This window comes from Ictidomys tridecemlineatus, chromosome 1, assembly GCF_052094955.1.
Source record: "Ictidomys tridecemlineatus isolate mIctTri1 chromosome 1, mIctTri1.hap1, whole genome shotgun sequence".
NCBI classification, from domain to species: domain Eukaryota; kingdom Metazoa; phylum Chordata; class Mammalia; order Rodentia; family Sciuridae; genus Ictidomys; species Ictidomys tridecemlineatus.
The window spans coordinates 74,019,919-74,039,161 of NC_135477.1; the positions used below are offsets into that span (position 1 = coordinate 74,019,919).

General features: G+C 43.2%; 1 protein-coding gene across 1 annotated transcript in view; it reads right to left on the reverse strand.

The window, feature by feature from the left end:
- Nucleotides 1–19,243, reverse strand: part of Wdfy4 (WDFY family member 4) — a 271,706-nt gene that overhangs the window by 210,367 nt on the left and 42,096 nt on the right. Inside the window, exons 5-11 of the mRNA XM_078042593.1 lie at nucleotides 17,136–17,261; nucleotides 13,345–13,534; nucleotides 10,819–11,008; nucleotides 6,791–6,948; nucleotides 4,818–5,270; nucleotides 1,784–1,888; nucleotides 33–223 (exon numbers count right to left, since the gene is read on the reverse strand). Of these exons, the coding sequence (XP_077898719.1) occupies nucleotides 33–223; nucleotides 1,784–1,888; nucleotides 4,818–5,270; nucleotides 6,791–6,948; nucleotides 10,819–11,008; nucleotides 13,345–13,534; nucleotides 17,136–17,261 (1,413 nt within the window). The remainder of the gene's footprint in view (nucleotides 1–32; nucleotides 224–1,783; nucleotides 1,889–4,817; nucleotides 5,271–6,790; nucleotides 6,949–10,818; nucleotides 11,009–13,344; nucleotides 13,535–17,135; nucleotides 17,262–19,243) is intronic.

Consider the following 19,243-nt stretch of genomic DNA (forward strand, 5'->3'; position numbering starts at 1 on the left):
AAAGCCAATCACAAAGAGGAACTTGAAATTACCTTCAGGAGGTCCAGTTTCAGCTGCAGCTCCCCCTGAGTGGATGAGCACAAAGCACCAACAATGATGCTCATATACTCTTCAGCATTGATGACAGAGAGCTGCTCCAAGATGCTGAGTGAGGCTCCCCTGTAGCACTCATCGTCCAGGAAGATCTTGATGAAGGGCACCATGCCATGGTCTTTCAGGACAACTGGGGACCAGACAGACAAGATGGGGCTGGAGCATGGAGCCTTGGTACCTCAGTTTCACTCTTAAGGAATGCTTTGTCTTTAAACTCGTTTTGCTACATTTTAAGTATTCTGTTTGCCTATTGGTATGCCCATTATAAATTAAAATGAAAAAAAGAAGAGAGAAAATATGAAGCTGAAAATTTTTAAAAACTGCTTTCTTCATCATTGAGAATCTTATTTTGGGGTGGGGGGAAATTTTCATCAATATCTCCATAGGAGATAAGTTTAAGATAGGATAAATAAGTTCAAGACAACTATAGTTAAGAACAATGTCTTATAGTCTTGTAGGAAAAAAGAGGGAGAAAAAACACCTTCTTTTTAGAAACCTAGGTAATGGGAATTTTAACTAGATATCCCTTGCCCTTTGTTTCCCTATAACTTGATAGTCCAGAGAGACAATACTCTCTTTTTTTCTGATAAAATTCTTGCAGAAAACAAACTAGAATCTGAGAACATATTTAATTTCTGGGTAGTTTCTTGGGGAGAAAATAAAGGAAACCAAGTTGGTGGTATGCTCTTGTTTAAAAATAATCCTAAACATTTTTTCTTCCCCAGAATTGATTTTTGGAGTAGTTCACGTGGAGTAAAAACTAGGCAGTAACTTGCCCAAACAAATGTGGATTTGAGAAGCTCAAGTCCATAATGCAGAATTAGTTTAATTGTGGGCTGAGTACTCCCCTACCTGACCATCCCCATGGAGGCTTGCTGAAATGGTAGCTTCCTCAGCTCTACCTTGACTTACTACTAGTTAAATGTCTGAGAGTGAGCTGAGGAATATAAACTTTAACTAGCCCCTCTGGGGAATGTTTTATAGTCTAATGTTAGAGACTTCCCTTTGCTATAATGAAATAATAGCTTTTTACATTTAGGATAGTTAATCTATAAGAACCTCAGATAAAGATACCTAAATCACAGAACACACTGCCCATTGATATGACTGTTGGTACATGTTTCATATTATTTTAAATATATGTATGTGTGCATGTGTGTGTATTGCACATACTTTCTTAAAAATATAGAAACAACATGATCTTAGAAAGCTAAAAAAAAAAAAGTCGGGGGGAGGGAGTCTGGGGATGGATAGAGTTTCAAGATTACCCTGGCCAGGAGTTATGTCCAAATTATATTTCTTAAAAAGGACTAATTTCCTTTAATTGTCTTTACCTCTTTAGCTGTTTCTTTTTCTCTTTTTGGATCTATAGTCATTGTAGCAGAATATTAATGGATTTTACTTGAAAAGAGGGAAGGGGCTCTGTAATTCCCATTAATTTAGAAACTGCTAGACTAAGTACAATCTCTTTGCTCACCAACCTTATTGCATAACCTTAGAGTAAAAAGTATCAACCAAGATGTCTATTAATTTACTGTTGGTCACTGAACACCAACCAGCAGATGGACATTACACATAGCATTAATATTGGTTATTCCCTGAATATAACTTTTGAAAATTCATGTAGATAACCAGGAAATAATTAACATTTTAATAAATAATGACAAGGCAAAGTTGGTACCATTCTTACCTGCATTCCGAACCGAGCCTTTCAGAAGTGCTACCACAGTTCTCAGCATCACACAGGTGAGTTCTCTTTCTGGATCCTGAATGCCAGGACTATACTCTTTGTTTCCTATCATATTAAAGAATCAACAAAAATCCAAGTACACATTAATTTCATTAGTTTCTATTCTCTTAAGAAGATGTGAATACAGTACTTCTATTATAAGGGAGTGTGAACCCCAATTCTTGAGATATGACACTACTACCCTCAAAAGCAGTGGTTCTCCAATGTGAGCATTATCAGAATCCCCTAGTTGGATTGCTGGTAAAATCCAGAGCTTCATGCTGGGTCCCATCCCCAGAGGTTCTGAATTAATAAGTCTGGGATGAGAGCCTACAACTTGCCTTTCTAACATGTTCCCAGGTAATGCTGATGAGGAGGGTCCACTGACCATGCTTCACTTTAAGAAGCATTGCCTTGCCTTCTTGATTCTCTTTTCACCACTTTTACAGTTCACCATCATCCCTGGGAGAGAGTACAGCTCATACCCAAGCCATTCAGAAGCTCAAGAGATTTGAGCATAAGACGTGTCCCCACTAAATCCACAAGGGCAAAACCAGGTTTCTGTTCACCATTGAATCCCAACACCAGAAAAGTGCCTAAACAAGTGGGAAGCTCAATACATATATAGAGAATGAATGAATAATGAGTACAAAGTATGGCTTATTACCAGGAGACAGAATACCTATGAATAAATAAAGCACGTTTTAAAACACAAAGCACAAAGTAAGACTGACTACTTTAGCTTGCTAAAAAGCTCAAACTCTCCTAGAAATGCTCATAAGTCTGGGATGAGACTTAGAAGCAAATAGATGACAGAAAGCAATACGGAACTAGAACAATACAAAAACACTTAAAAACAAAAGACTGTGCAAAGATTTCTCAGTTAAATGCCAAGGAAAGCTAATTTGCTAACTTTATTCATGACCAGATTTAGGGCATGGCTTGAATGTGTCCTCCAAAATTTAAGTGTTAAAAACTTAATTATGCATTAATAATATTTGAAGGTGAGGCTTTTGAGACATAATTAGGTTTAGATGAGATCATGAGAGTGGAGACCCTGTGATGGGATTAGTGACCTTATCAGAGGAGAATGAGAGATCCAAGAATGGAATGCTGGATCCTTTGTCCTTTGCTGCCCTCCACCACGTTTTGATGGAAAAAGAATGCCTTCACTAGATGCTTGCACCATGATATTGGACTTCCTAGCCTCCAGAAGCATGAGCTAAATAAACTCCTATTATTTATAAGTTATCCAGTCTATAGCATTATGTTATAATGACAGAAAAGGGACTAAGACAAAGCTACTAAAGAACAGAAATTTGCATATAACAAAACTGTCCAGGAAATATGCATACAACAAAACACACAAAGCATTCTGGAAGCCCATTGTCCTCAATCCTGATCAGACTTGCAAATATTCTCAGGACAGGATAGGCCTTTTCTGGCCTCCAAAAGGTGCCCAACCTCTTCCTGGAGTATCAACCTCAGTCTTCCATGCAACACCATGCAAGTGTAGGGATACAGAAATTAACATTTTCTGAGCACCTGCTATGTACCAGGCACAGCAATGGGGCCTTTTTCTTTAATTCTCAGAAGATTCCTATGATGTAGCTATTATCAACATGTTACTGAGAGGGAAGCAAGTCCAAAAAGACAAATTAACTTTGCTAAGACCTCTCCATTTGTAAGTAATAAGGCCAGGATTTCAGCTCAATCCTGATTATTGCCTGGCTCCAACACCCATGATCTCTCTCTCTGCTTCTTCTCCTCAGATAGACTCAGGAAATAAACAGGCTAATGATGACCTTGGCTTAAGTCTGAAGCAGATTTTCAAAAGCCCCAAAGGCCAGAGAGTCCCCAGGCACTCCTAGCCTGTGCAGTGGGACAAGGAGAGGAGAAAACGGTGAGGAGAGATAAAACAATCAGGTTCTTGTGTTCTCGGGTCCCTCCTCCAGGCTGATTTCACAGAACAGCAGATGTACACAGATCAAGGGAAAGACAAGAGAAATAGGAAAAGGAAGTTTTGTGCCTATTTTCCATCTGAAAATCACTGGAGGTGGAGGCTACAGAGTCCCATATACAGGGTCCCCAGCAGGGTTTATGGCTGGGACATGGTAAAGAAATTAAAGGGCCCAATGCCCATTCACTGTGCACTTTCACGAGGACATAAGGCACTCCAAAGTGTGCCTTATGTCACTTTGGGTTGCTGAAGTTGAGACCCTGGAGTGCAGGGACTGAGGCAAGTGCCAGGGGTATAGCCAAGAAGGCACAAGTGGCTGCCCAACAGGGCACACAAAGTGGGACCAAAACTTGGAGGTCCTGGTGACCCCTCTGCCAGTGGGGAACCATCAGACCAACAGTGTGGAGTGAGCAAGGCCATATCTCAGAAGATCCTTAAAGAGCAGAGCTCTTCCAGAAGCCTAGAGCTCTCCAGGCTCCCATTACCCTTTTCATTACTGAAGATCCACAGGTCCCCAGCTATCTCCCATCTACATACCCAGACAGTGTCTAGGGTGGGAAATACTTAAAAACTAAGGGCCTGGGTTAGTCCCAAGTGCATTCTTTTTTTTTTTTTTTTTAGAGAGAGTGAGAGAGGAGAGAGAGAGAGAGAGAATTTTTTTTAATATTTATTTATTTTTTAGTTCTCGGAGGACACAACATCTTTGTTGGTATGTGGTGCTGAGGATCGAACCCAGGCCGCACGCATGCCAGGTGAGTGCGCTACCACTTGAGCCACATCCCCAGCCCCCAAGTGCATTCTAAAGTTGCATCCATCACTTTTACCTTCTCATGGGGAAGACTGGGAAGCCTGCCTACTCTTTGTGATGCCATGTGTCTCAGGGACACCTTCTCTGACCTTCATGATGCCCAGTGCCATTTGCATGCTTATATTCTCTGTCACATCAAGGGGTTTTGGGGTTGTCACATAGACCAAGCCTAGCTAATACTGATCCCAGCCCACTTTCCCATCCCTCCCTATTCTCTGAGGCCACACCTGACTTCCTCATGATCTTGGCCTGCTTCCTCAGCTGGGCCAGCAGCAAGCCCAGCAGCCCTGAGTCCCTGAAGATGTCAGTGAAGAGAGGGTCACTGCCAGTGATCTTGAGGATGCTCTGCAGTGCCACAAGGGTACAGGATGGCTCAGGGCTCTCCTTGATCAGACGCTGCACCTTCTGCAGGATCTCATGGGGCACGTAGCACATCTTGAACACCAGTGACTCCAGGAGCTGGAAAAATTGCACCTGCACTGGGGTAGGCTTCAGGGGTACAATCTCCACAAACTGTGAGATGGGCTGCAGGGTCCACTCCAGAAGGAAGAAATTCCGAGGGTTCCAAGCCCACATGGTCTTGATGGCCAACAGGACTTGCATGCAGAGGACAGCATCATTGGCTTTGTGGAAAACACTCTGCAGAACCTGGAAGGCCTGCAGATTCTTAACACTCACACCTAAAGATGAAAACAAGAATAATCCTGCAAGTCATTTCTCCCATTTAGAAATATGTGCTTGCATTATCATTAGAACACCCTATTTGAAGTTTCTATTTTCTAGGTCTTGTGTATATGCATCTATCAAAATCCAAAAAGGTCATCCACTCAGGATATGAAAAAGGCTGGAGCTGCATTGTCAAAGATATGTTGGTTAATAGAGCACTCTAACTGTGGCCACTGTGAACCAAGATGTTCCAAAAGCGTCAAAACACACTGGAGTTCCAAAAGAAAGTTGAAAGAAAAGAAAAATTATCCCATGAAGAGTCATTTGTATTGGCTGCACGTTGAGGTGTTACATTCTGGATATATTGAGATAAATAAAATACATGACCAAAAATAATTTAACCAGTTTCTTCTTATTTGAAATTACATGATTTGATTTACATTGTGTTTCATTGGCCAGAGCTGGTCTGGGAGAATTATTTTCAATTGATTAAAATCAAATGATGGCAAAGATGACCAAGCAAATAAGTTTCATTTCCAGATAAGCCATTAAAGAATATACCTTCCTAACTCGCCCGCCCTTTTTCTCCAGCTGAAAAGACGACTCTCATTCTCTCTCATGTAGGAGATGCTTCATCAGAAAGCTCTTTGCCTACAGTCCTCTCTCCTTGGATACCAGAGAAGTTTCTGAAACTGAAATCTCTGGTCCAACATTCCCCTGAACCTTATCCATGTCCCTGTGCATCTGCTGAAGCCCACCCAGTGGCCCTTCTTAAGCTGGCCCCTATGGCTTTCCACACTTCGGCCTCGGCTCTGCAGCAGCTCCCCCTTCCTCAGATTCACCCAACTGTTCAAGGCCACATTTTTTTCCCTAGACAGTACAACCTACCTTTAAAGTCTTCCCTTTCATTTCAATCTGGAACAATCACACTTAGCCTTCAAAACACCTTCCACCAGGCACCTCTGTGCGGGGCTTACTGACCCATGGGATGTCACAGCTGTGTCACATGCATTTGTCAGACAGTTCTCTAGCAGAATATATTCAGTGTGTGCACAAGGTCTCTAAAGAGAAGCAGGCACCTGGCCTGTTCACATGGGCACCCATGTGGCACCCATGTGTGTACAGACTGAATTCATCAATTAATGAATCATATCTCAAAGTACTAAGAAGAGAAGTCACTGACTGATCCTAGGAGGTTGATTCAAGGTCATCAGACTTCATCACAAATATTAGAGTCTCCACGAGGTGGGTGGTGGAATCAGAGAACTCCTCCAATCTTTTCCTTTATTAAGCAATATTTCTTCTGAGTTCTACACAAAACAAACTTCCTCATTGTAAAAAGCTGTAGTTGCACATCTGGGTAAGTGTATAAAGGGGAGATTTCAGACTCACGGCTCATTTCCCCAAAGGCTATGGCCGTATCAAACTCTCCTACCTTAACAGGTAAACACAGAAAAGGGGGGGGCCTGCATAGACTTATCAGGGCACAGCATTGACTCCATTGGGGTTACCCAGAGACACAAGAAGGACCCACCAGAAGTCTCACGATGGAACTTGAAGCCTTCAAGCTGAGGGTAAGTGACACTGTCAAACACCTTCAGCTCTGACCTTCCACAGGTTGTCAGCCACACTACTAGTCCAACAAGCTCCTCCAGGTGGGGGTCCACTTCACCCTGAGTCAGTCCGTCGTACCTGTGGGGACAGATGAGGCCATCTCCTTGCACATCTTGCATGGAGCAGCCACATTTGTGCATGGTGCTCCTCACAAGGAGACAGAGGCAATGCAGATCTGTCATATTGGGGAAGACCCCAAAGATCTTAAGCCAGAGGCACCATGTTACCAAAGACAAGGAGAACATCCTGGATAAATGCTATTATGTTTGCAAACTTCAGCTAAATAAGTGCTACCAGAATACAATAATCCCCTCTTATTGGTGTTTTGCACTCCAAAGTTGCAATTACTCCTGATCAATCATGGCCCTAAAATATTAACTGGAAAGTTCCAGACACAAACCATTCATAAGTTTAAAATACCTTTTCTTAGGGTATATTTTCATATAATTGTTCTATTTTAGGATTTGTTATTGCTGTTATACATTTATTGCACCCAATTTATAAATTAAATTTTATCATAAGTATGCATGTACAGGAGAAAAAAATAGTACATCTAGCATTCAGTTGCAGGCATTCACTTGGGATCTTGGAACATATTCCTTGCCCATAAGGAAGAACTAATATCTAGAGGAACCTGTAAAAAACTACAACTCTGTTCAGAGAATGGCTGCTTTCTAGGCTGGATTCTCAAAAGACATAAGCTTAGGGCATGAGCAAAGAAGGGGCACTTCCAAAATGAGTCAGTATTTCTAAAGAGCAATGAAACATCATTAGAAAGAACTAGGTTTCAGTAGATTTCCTCCTGCTTACCATAAGGTTGAATATTGCTTTGATTTTAGCTACTTATGCACAGGTGAGCTACCTTGCTCTGCTCATGAGGAAGAGCCTCTTCAGGCTCATTTCACCTCTGGTATTTCAACAGGAAAAGGTGCTTCCATTAAAGCAGGGAGGAAAGACAATAAACTGAAATGGGTGCTTCCCCACACTTCCTACAATAGGCTTATTTCCACCTCCTGCCTTCTACAAGAAGTCTGGGAAGAGTTGACCTGTGATTGAGCCAAAGAAATGTGTAGAAAATGCCATACATATACCACCACAGTGGCCATAGCCATCTGGTCATGGTCCAGACTGATGTGAAATGTGATGCACCCACAGAGGGACATTTATTCCTAGCATCCCTTTGGAGCAAGTCCCTCAGGTTATTGCCATTTAATTACATTCCAGTGGAGACTGAACTGAGGGACTTCAGTACCTCTCATCCAAGTCACTCCCTCTAGGTTCAAAACCTTGCTCTGTTGTGAAGTCCAGTAGTAATCTACACCCTAAAGAGGAGAAGCAAAGCAAAGCCCAGAGGAAGACACATCAGAAAGAGAAATTAGGAAAACTATCCCATTCACAATAATCTAAAAAAAAATAAGAATCAGTCTAATGAAAGAGATGAAAGACCTCTACAATGAAAATTACAGAACAGTAAAGAGGAAAACAACAGAAAGACCTCCCATGATCTTGGATAGACAGAATTAATAGTATCAAAATGTCCATACTACCAAAAGCATTATATAGATTCAACGCAATTTCCATCAAAATTCCAGTGATACTCTTCATGGAAATAGAAAAAGTACACATGAAATTAATCTGGAGAAGCAAGAGACCCAAAATAGCGAAAGCAATCCTTAGCAAGAAAAGCAAAGCAGGAGGCATCACAATACCAGACCTAAAATTATACTATACACCTACATTAGCAAAAACAACATGGTATTGGCACCAAAACAGGCAAGAAGACTAATAGAACAGCATAGAAGACACAGAGACAAATCTATAAAAATACATTACTTCATACTAGACAAAGGCACCAATAATATACCTCAGAGAAAAGACAGCCTCTTCACAAATGGTGCTGGGAAAACTGGAAATCCATAAGTAGCAGAATGAAATTTAGCCCCTATCTCTCATCCTGCACAAAACTCAGTTTAAAATTGATCACGGTCCTAGGTATTAGATCAGAAACCCTACACATAACAGAAGAAAATGTAGGCCCATTCTTCAACATGATTCCTAAAGCTCAAGAAGCAAAATCAATAAACAATAAATGAAATGGTATCAAACCGAAAAGCTTCTTCAGAGCAAACGAAGCAACCAAGAGTGTGAAGAGAGAGCCTACAGAATGGGAGAAAATCCTTGCTACCTGCACCTCAGACAGAGCATTATTTTCAGGATATATATTTTTAAAAAAACCTTTAAAAACACCAGAAACATCCCCAAATGACCCAATCAATAAATAGGCAAAGGAACTGACACTTTACAGAATAAGAAATATAGTCAACAAATACATGAAAAAATGTTTAACATCTCTAGCAAAATAGAGAAATGCAAATTAAAACTGAGAATATAATGAGAATCGATTTCACTTCAGTCAGAATGGCAAATATCAAGAATACAATTAATAATAAATGTTGGCGAGGATGTTGGGAAAAGGGTACACTCATATATCGCTAGTGGGACTGCAAATTGGTGCAATCACTATGGAAAGCAATATTGAGATTCCTCAGAAAACTTGGAATGGGAACACAATTTGACCCTGGTATTCCACTCCTCAGCTTATACCCAAAGGACTAAAAATTAGCACAATATAGTGATGTAGCCACATCAATGTTTATAGCACCTCAATTCACAATAGCTAAGCTATGGAACTAACCTAGGTGCCCTTCAATAGATGAGTGGATAAAGAAAATGTGATATATATACACAATAGAGTATTACTTAGCCATAAAGAAGAATGATTTTATGATGCTTACCAGAAAATGGATGGATCTGGAGACTATCATGCTAAGTGAAGTAAGCCAGTCCCAAAAAGCTAAAGGTCGAATGTTTTCTCTGATAGGTGGAAGCTAACCCACAAGAAACAAATAACCAGAGTGGGAGGACAATAGAAGTGCATTAGATTAGGCAATGGGGAATGGAGAGGAGGGAGCAAGATAAGCAAAGGGAAAACAGTAGAAGGAATCTGACATAGTTTTGCCATGTACAAATATGAAAACAACACAGTGAATCCCACCACCATATACATCCATAAGAATAGAACTCTAATTAGAATAAAATATAGTCCATGTTTGTATAATTATATCAAAATGAACTATGTATAACTAAAAAGAACAAATAAATTTATGAAAAAATAAAAGCTTGAACCATCAAAGAATTTCCTTGATTTCCATTGCTTGCTCTTTCTAATCTCGAGGCACAACCTGAAGATGATATAGCAATTCAGAGTGGAAGACACTATCCCAGACCCAGCTGGACAATGTTTTTATTTGGTTCTCCCAAAGCTTAAGGATCTGGGAAAGAAGTACTTCATTTGGGACTACATCCCAGAAAAACACAGTAGGGGAGAAGCCACCCAAGGCAGGGGAGCACAAGAAGCCAGTGTGAGAGCATTATGAGCCAGAACCTCGCTGGGCAACTGCAGTCAGTCCTTCTGGGGAACTCACAGAGTGCAAAGCTTTCCCACCCAAGGGCACTTTTGCTGAGCATTTACCTATCAGCTCCTGTCAATCACTGGTCAAGAGCTGCCCCTGCAAGGTGTCAACTCCTACACATGTCCAGCCATCCAAGAACACTGGTAGGGAAGCCGACAACAGCCCCCAGAAAGCCTCCAACATAGACATGTGGGCTCTGACAGGTGAGAACCAGGCCAATAGCATGACACCAAGCAGAATTGAAAAATTTACCCTGTTGCCCATGGATTTTGAAGGAAGTGGTCACCACCTCAGTCTGCATGTTGGGTTATTTTGCTGTGAGGGGTCTCTCTGGTCATGCTCCGGGGAGTTTTACACTTCAGAAGACATGCTGAGGGGCTTCAATAACTGTCTTCCACACTAGCATCCCAGATGATTCTAAGGACCATGGCAGGGATGTTCCCATTTCTCCCCGCCACCAGGCATAGGCACTTACCGTAATAATACCTTGAGTAACAGAGGATAACCCTCCCCGTTTTCAAACTCCAGGAGCAGAGTTGTGGAGATGGGGTAGGAGTCCTTCACAAAGCCCAAGATGAGGTTCACAGCTTCGCTCACCTCGGGAGGTGGGAGAGTGTCTGCCAGCCTGGAGAGGTTCTGAACTGAGAGCCGGACACAGTCAGCAGCTGTAGGAGGGAAGCACAGCACTGCTGAGCCCAGAGGCAAGAGCTTGGCTGCTATAGTCTTTCCCTATCCCCGCCACCCTCCTCCACTTTGAACTGCATGTCAGATGTGAGTGAGATTGAATCCAGAACATGTCCTACTGACTCTTGGTTCAAAGAGAAGCTTCCCCCATGGGAAGGGCCATCATGAAAGCCAAATCCTGCAGGCCAAGCAGGTGACCCAGAAAAGGAGGGAGGAATTTTAGCCCCCTGTTCCTCTTTCCCAACATACAGGAAAGTCCAGGTCCCTGAGGAACAAGATGCAAGACACAAGACCCGAGCGTCCTGGAAGACCTGAAGGAAACAGTGTTGGGAGCCGAGTTTGGAGAGCTGAGCAGGAATTATTGATTAAAAGTGAGAGAAGGATAGGTGAATACATGAGGAAGCAGAGAGGGAAAAGATGTGTGTTTCAGGTAGTGAAGAAGCCATGGGATTAGAGCAGCGCTGTGAGGGCCACAGGGGAGAAGGAAGATGCTAACCACATGAGGGACCGGACATGAGTCAGAAAGAGAGGCCTTCAGACTTGCATCGGAATGGATTCCTGTTTTCAGGGATGTCTCACTGAATGGAAACTCTTCTGAGTGCTGGAAAGCCACACCAGTGGAACATGAGATAATGCATGCTTGGTCTCTGAGCAGTGAGGACTCAGAAGCGCCTGAAGTCTGCACATTGGGCAGAAAAGCGCCAAGAGTTGCTGCTGTGTCAGGGAATTGCCAGACCAACCTTCCCCTCCTGACGACCTCTTGGCCCCTAAGCCCACAGAAGCCACCCATTCCCTTAAAGAGGTTCTGATCTTAGCGCTCTGGGCGGCAGGCTCCCCACTTAGGTGAAATCTTCTTGAGTGGTTGTTGTCTTGGGCGGCAGAGGACAACATAGTCAGAGACAACCCCCACCCAAGATCCCCAAGGCCCACAACCTCTTCTCAGCTACTTAGATTCTAGCTGGTGAGGAGAACTAAGAGAGACTGAGTTATTGAGACACAGCTTAGCCCTCCACTGTTAACACTGGGCCCTGGTTTCACAGAGAGCTTTGAATCTCCAAACTAGGATGACATGTCCTATAGGAACTCTGTTACAGTCAGAACATAGGCTTGTTGGACTTTACTGGTTCTCACCATCTAATGCCACCTATTGTAGGAGACCCCAGAAAGAAAACAAATCATAGAACAGGGGTTTGTGAACATGTAAGTGATATTAGTATCTTGAGACCCTAACTAGCTTCCAAAGAGTCCATACCTGCAGGTCAGCCCAAAGGAAGGGCTGTCATGTTCCCAGCATGGCTGCTGTGCTCAGCTGCTGGAACTGAGAAAACGTTGCTTGGTGGGTGGGAGGTGAGCTAAGGTGAACCTTCCTCAAAATGTCCTCCTTGGAACTAGCCTATGGAGGTTCCCTCTCTGCCCTATGAGGGGCCAGCCGCTGAGATGAGGCCTGCACCTTGCCCTGACATGCTAGGAGTCACAGTGGTCTCCTTGATTCTCAGCTTTGTCTAGGTACTTGGATGTTAGATAATGCTAAGGGGAGGACCTTAGGATTTCTACTAGATTTAGCTTCTGCAACTTCTTGCCTTTGATCAAACCCAAGCAATGATGATGGGATGCTGAGACCAATGCAGCATCCATTTTATACACATAGACACACACACACACACACACACACACACACACACACACACACACACACCAAGCACTGTCTAAACATTTTCTGTGTGTCAACTCACTGAAGAATCACAAGAACCCAAGGAGATTATGTATTATTATACCCATTTTATAGATGAGAGAACTGAGGCACCCAAGAGGTTGAATGCCTGAGGTCATTCAGAAGAGCTAGAGTCTACACACCCTGACTAGCTGGTTCCAGAGTCTATGACCTTCACCCCAACATGTGCTCCTCAAACCAGAAACTGAGGTGCTATCATCAGACATCTCTAAGTTTAAAAGTAGATCCTCACAAGGTCTTCTATCACTTTTAATCTTCACTTTCTTAATCTCCAAAATTCATCTCAAAAAAACAAATGAGATAGTATACAAATGATCCCATTACAGTGTTTGTTTGATAGTATGAGCATGGTGAATGAAATCCCCTTTCCTCCCTCCTCTAATGGAGCATCAAGATGAACAATACAATCACTTTCACAAATGGTGCCAAGTATTATTGAACCATCCACAAGGCATATCTGTCCATTCACCTCTTCTTTGGTCCTGAAATTTATTCTGATATCAGAGGAACATCTCAGGGCCTCACTGTAGAAAGTGGCCCTAAGTCTTTACTCCAAGAGTTCGAAGAAAGTCTCCTGGGACCTACCCTGGAGGTATTGGATGATACTGGGGCTTTGAGCCCTGGAGATTGCCTTCAGCACACAGAAGGTGGGCTCTTTCCAGAAGTAGCAGCTGTGTTCCCGAAGACAAGTGGTGGCAATCAGTAGAGACTGAAGTTCACATCCTGAAAGAAATCCTTCCAGACCCTGAGACTCACTGCAAATGTTGAGTAACATCTGAAAAAAAAAAATGAAGGAAGGAAGGACGGAAGGAAGGGGAAAAAAGAAAAGAAAAATGAAGAAAGGTCTTGTTAGAAAGACTCCCTTCTATGACTGATTTGCTCCCTGCTTCTGTGGAGCATTGATGGGCATATTCAGCAGAAAGGACTAGATTGTATCTATGGTCAATCTCTGTTGTTGACCAGCCTGGTCCACCCAGCCAGCTAGGGAAGGGGGCATGGCTGTGGCTCAAGTCTGAATGTTAAATCCCTACACAAGTGATTGCTACGTTTTCCAAATCAGGATATAGTAGGCACTTTATCCATGGGTGATGCATTCTAAGATATCACCCAGACACCTTAAACCCTGTATAGTATTAAACCTTACATATACAGTTGGCCCTCTGTATCTGTGGGTTCCTATCCATGGATTCAACCAAATAAGGATAGAAAATATTTGTGAAAAATATTGCATCTGAAATGCAAATGTTCAATTTTTTTCTTGTTGTTATTCCCTAAAAATATAGCATAATAAGTACTTATATAATATTTGCATTGTTAGGTATTATAAGTAACTTTGAGATGATTGCAGGCATAGAGAAAGTGTGTTCAGGTTATGTGAAAATGCTATGCCATTTTCTATAAGATACCCAAGCACCTACAGACTTTGGAATCCATGGAGAGTTCTAGAACCACAACCCCCTAAGGATACCAAGGAACCACAGTACGTGTATTTTTCCTATGCATATAGGCTTATAGTAAAGTTTAATTTATAAATTAGGTACAGTAAAAAATAAATAATAATAACTAATAATGAAGTAGAACAAATTGTAGAAATGTACTGTAATAAAAGTTATTTAAAACATGAATTGTTTGTTTATGGAATTTTTCCTTATATTTTCAGACCAAAGTTGACTACAAGTAACTGAAACCACATAAGGGGAAACTCCTGTAATAGAGAAGTGATTAACTTCAGGGTCTTTTTATATGGAAATACAGAAAAATGACATCAACTATTAAGGGATAGCGTTAACAGGGCCTGGTACCATTTAAAAAGAGAGGTGTTCCAGAATTCCTGGTTGACACTCTACTCTGAAAGATCACGAAAGCTAGTTATCCTTTAATTCTAAATTAAGCTCCTTTTCCCTGCTAATCTAGTCTCCAAATGGCTAGCAGAGGGACTTCCCATATCTTCCTATTCATTTGGGATAAAATTCAAACCTTAGTTTGGCTCTCAGAGTCCTGCATGAACCAGGCCTGTCTCCTCTCTCACTATCAAATGCAGCTCTCCCTTGAGTTCTCAGTGGTCTGGCGGGACCTCCTTCCAGCTTGGGAAATATTTCAAGCCTCTTCCAGTAGGATGAATGTGATAGCCCCTGCCAGCTATGTGATAGAGCAGCCATGGGGCTGGGCTACAGAGCCTAATACTAGGCAAGTGACCAAAGTTCTCATCTTGTTCTCACCTTGGGCCTGGATGACCATTTCTCTGTTCCTCTTACCTCTCTTCCCGTGGCTTTCCTCCTCCCCAAATGGGCAAGGCTACATCCTGACTCCTGTCAAGAATCAGTCAGCTCTCTAGTTAAATGGCATGTCCTCAGAAGAGTCTCCATTGATGCATTCTCCACTAAAATCAGTCCTCTGCCATCATTCCCCACACAACTCTTGACATTCCCTTCATAGCACTTACAAAAATGGGTTGTTTTCCCCACCCCATTTGACTTCCCCACTTTTCTATCACCCATGGGAGTAAATATTATGTGCTTGCCACAAAAACCATAGGTCTGGAATAGAGCTGTACCCAGAAGGCACACTGAACATTTCAGTAAATGAAGAAATGAAAAGTCTTGAGGAATGTATGCATAGTCTGTCACCTGTGGTTTGCATTCATCTAAGGGACCTTGAAGTCACACGAGTTCCCTGCAGAGCATTCAAAAGTCATGCAGTAGATTTGCTAAAGTGCCCAGTGCAGCATCCTGGCCATCACTCAGAATAGGATTCATATTTCGGCAAATGAGGCCTAACTTTCAACAAATACAGGTTAAGGATAACCAGCATCAGTAGAATCTGCCAGAACACATGCAATGCTCTCCAGTAAAGATTATTAAACTTTGAGAATGGTCCAAAGCATATGAACACACATTGGAAATCTACTGAAAAGTCATAAGAACCTGCTTTGTGTGAGCTGCTGCCCCAGGCACTGAACACACCAAGACACATGTTCCTCCCTACCATTCCCCTGCTCAGACAGAAGCACAGAAAGAGCTTCTGAAGAACTCAGCATCTCAGAAGCTGAGAAAGCAGAACCTGTCAGGAAGGGAGCAGGGGATGGAGAGAAGAAGTGAAGAAGCATGGGAAAGACAGGAAATGACAAGAAGAAACCACTGGATGCTCAGTGGCCCGAGACATCTTCTGAGAGGAGGGAAGGAAGTGACATCACAGAATAGTTAGAGGTATAACTGAGGGAACTCAAGCCAGACCCCCAAACGCCAACCCTAGCCCCATCCACAACCTCTGTGACCCAGAATCAACAATTACTCATAGTTCCTTAGTCTTTATAGACTCAGGATGGCAACTCTACACACATCCTAGGATGGCAGAGAAGGCTATGGAGGTGACCCCCGTGAAACTCATGGACAGGCAGGTAGATGGTTAGTACAGTCACGCACGGCATTAGAACATTTCAGTCAACAGTGGACACAATGTACAACATTGGTCCCATTAGACTGATAGAACTGAAAAATTCTTGTTGCCTAGTGACATCATAATAACATCCTAGCACAAGGTATTACTCATATGTTTATGATGATGCTGGTATAAACACACACACTACACTTGCCAGTTATATAAAATTATGGCACTACAAATTTATACAATACAAAACCCTTGATCGTGATGATAAACAACTGTTACTAATATATGCACTTACCATAATACACTTTTTATCATTATTTGAGAGTGTACTCCTACTTACTTAAAAAAAAGTAAAACTTTCTTCCTGGTTACACTGATAGCCTCATGCATCTCATGTTTACCACATTTCTTGATTGCATTAAGATGTCACACGGAGTGCCTAACCTATGCCATCTAGGCTTATGTAAGTGCACTCCACAATGTTGGCACAATGATGAAATTCCCTAACCACTTATTTCTTAGAATGAGTCTCCATTGTCAGGTGGCCTATGACTAAGAAAATGTTGGCTGCTGATGTGTGAGTTGGACTGAGCATGCTAGTTATCAGAGAGAAAGGTGCTAGATCAAACAGGCTGCAGGTGCCAGGGAGCACCCTCATTCAGGACCCCAGAATGCAGACCAGAGGAGGAACTGGGGAGAGAAGGGAAGTGATCAGAGAAAGGGGAGGAGCCCACATTTCTGGGAGAACACAGGGGAGGGGAATGTTGATACAGGGATGCTATAAGGGACAGTAAAAGAGAAAACCATTTTTTCAGCTACACAGGCATTGCAGAGCAAAGGGGAAGAGAGATGAATTGGGCCTTTGGGATGACAGAGGAGCTTGGGAACTAAGGCTGAGACTGACAAAAGTATCTCCCAGAAGCATCTCAGAGTCTGATTCCAAAAGTGAGGTCATGACCTGGGCATGTTTGGTCCCTGCTGTCACTCACCTGCACAAACATCCTCTGACCTTGAACATCATTCTCATCCTTTTCCAGAGGAAAGATAAAGAAGAGGTACAGGCACTGGAGGAGGAGGGCTGGAAGCCCAGACTCGGCCACTCTGCCCAGCGTCTCCTGCAAGAGAAGACCACGTGTGACCCCAGATCCACAGCTCAGACCTGTTTCAGGCCTGCTGTATCTGTGGGGTCCATGGGAAAGTCACTTCTCTCTGGATGCTATGTCCTCAAATGTGAAATCATGGGCCCACCTAAGTAGCTGTGAAGGTGAAGTTTATATAGCACTTACTATGTGTTCAATAAATGTTAGCCTTTTTACAAGATGTGGAGGAAGGGAGGAAAGAGATAGGGTCGGGGGAGGGACTTAAAATTAGAAACAATGGCTTTCTAGCCACACATAACTGCTGGTTGTGGGCAATAGCCTCCTGGTCAGGAAGGAGGAGAAGTTGATAGCAAGTGCACACACACCAGCAGTAAGGACCTGAGCAGGCCTTCCCACCCCTCACCCAGATCCCAGACTCCACCAAGACCTAAAGTAGCACAATAGATGACTGACAACCAGACAACCACAGCACCAGGAAGCAGCCCAGGCAGCCGCATAGAAGCCAGGAGGACAGGAGATTAGCCAAGATGGAAACCAACCTGATGGAGTTTCCTGGGGCCTTTCTTCCTTGGGCTCTGCCTGCAGCTCCCCTCAGGGAGTATGTGTAAGCACATGTGAACACATGGGGCAACCTATAGGATGCTGTCTGCAAATGTCCCATTTAGTGGACTAACTTGACCAATACAGTGGGTGAGTTACAAAAAGAGAAGGAAGGGTATACAGTCTAGGCAGAATCTGAAATCTGATGCAGGCTGCTGAGCCTAATCTCCCCCTTCAAAGTTTCCAGTGCCAAGTAATGTCTTCCCTTATCTCCTTGTGACACTTGGTTGGCTCTGCCCCCTGGGGTGGCTGTCTCTGGTCTCTCCAGGCTGCACAGGCTGACAGCCAGCTCGTACTTCTCTTATTGCTTTGGACCAACTGCTCGGGATCAACAGCTCATGGTGGACAGCCAGCCCTTTGGTGACTCTATCACCACTCGTCTACAGAGGCCTTCCCCAGGGGCAAAAAAAAACAAAACAAAACAAAACAAAACAAAAAAACCCCCTTCTCTGGGTTTCAGGCCACTGTACCTAAAGGTGATATGAGAAGTTTATACTAGCCAGGCATGACGGGGCATGCCTAAAATCCCAGCAGCTCTGGAGACTGAGGCAGAGGATCGTGAGTTCAAAGCCAGTCTTGGCAAAGGCAAGGTACTAAGCAACTCAGTGAGACCCTGTCTCTAAACAAAATACAAAATAGGGTTGGGGATGTGGCTCAGTGGTTGAGTGTCCCTGGGTTCAATCTCCAGTACCCACCCCCCAAAAATATTTATACTGAGGAACAAAGTCCTCCCCTCTAGTTAGCCTCAGAGATCAGGCTCTAGCCCCCATCCCAGTGACTGCACACAGGGTTGTCACCTGTATATTTAGATCCAAATGCCACCCAGTGACTGTGTCCCCCTTGCATTGAGGGCAGCAGCCACCCCATCTCATTCCATAATTTTCCCAGCATAAGACATCCACTCCCACTACAGGCCCATGCAGGCCCTCTGACCATTTCTGATAATGGTCATAGCTACCAGGGACAGTTTTCACTAAAGAGGTCAATAGCCATCCTCAAGTCACTCAGGGAAGACACGAGTCCGAATCCCACAGTGGGAAGACATGAGCACAGCCAAGATCCACTCAGGGAAGAAGTTCCAGGATCCGAATCCCACAGTGGGAACACACGAGCCAAGTTAGGTTAGGGCACACACAGCCCAGGTGCCTACAGGTGTATCATGTTTTGGCTGGGTTTATCAGGAAGCAATCAAGAATCATGGCTCAGAGCAGGGACTCTGGGGTCAGGTAGATTGAAGGTACACACAGGTAAGCCTTTTTCTCACAGCTACCCTAGTATCCCCATAATCTGACTCAAGCCTTTTTCTCACAGCTACCCTAGTATCCCCATAATCTGACTCAAGCCTTTTTCTCACAGCTACCCTAGTATCCCCATAATCTGACTCAAGCCTTTTTCTC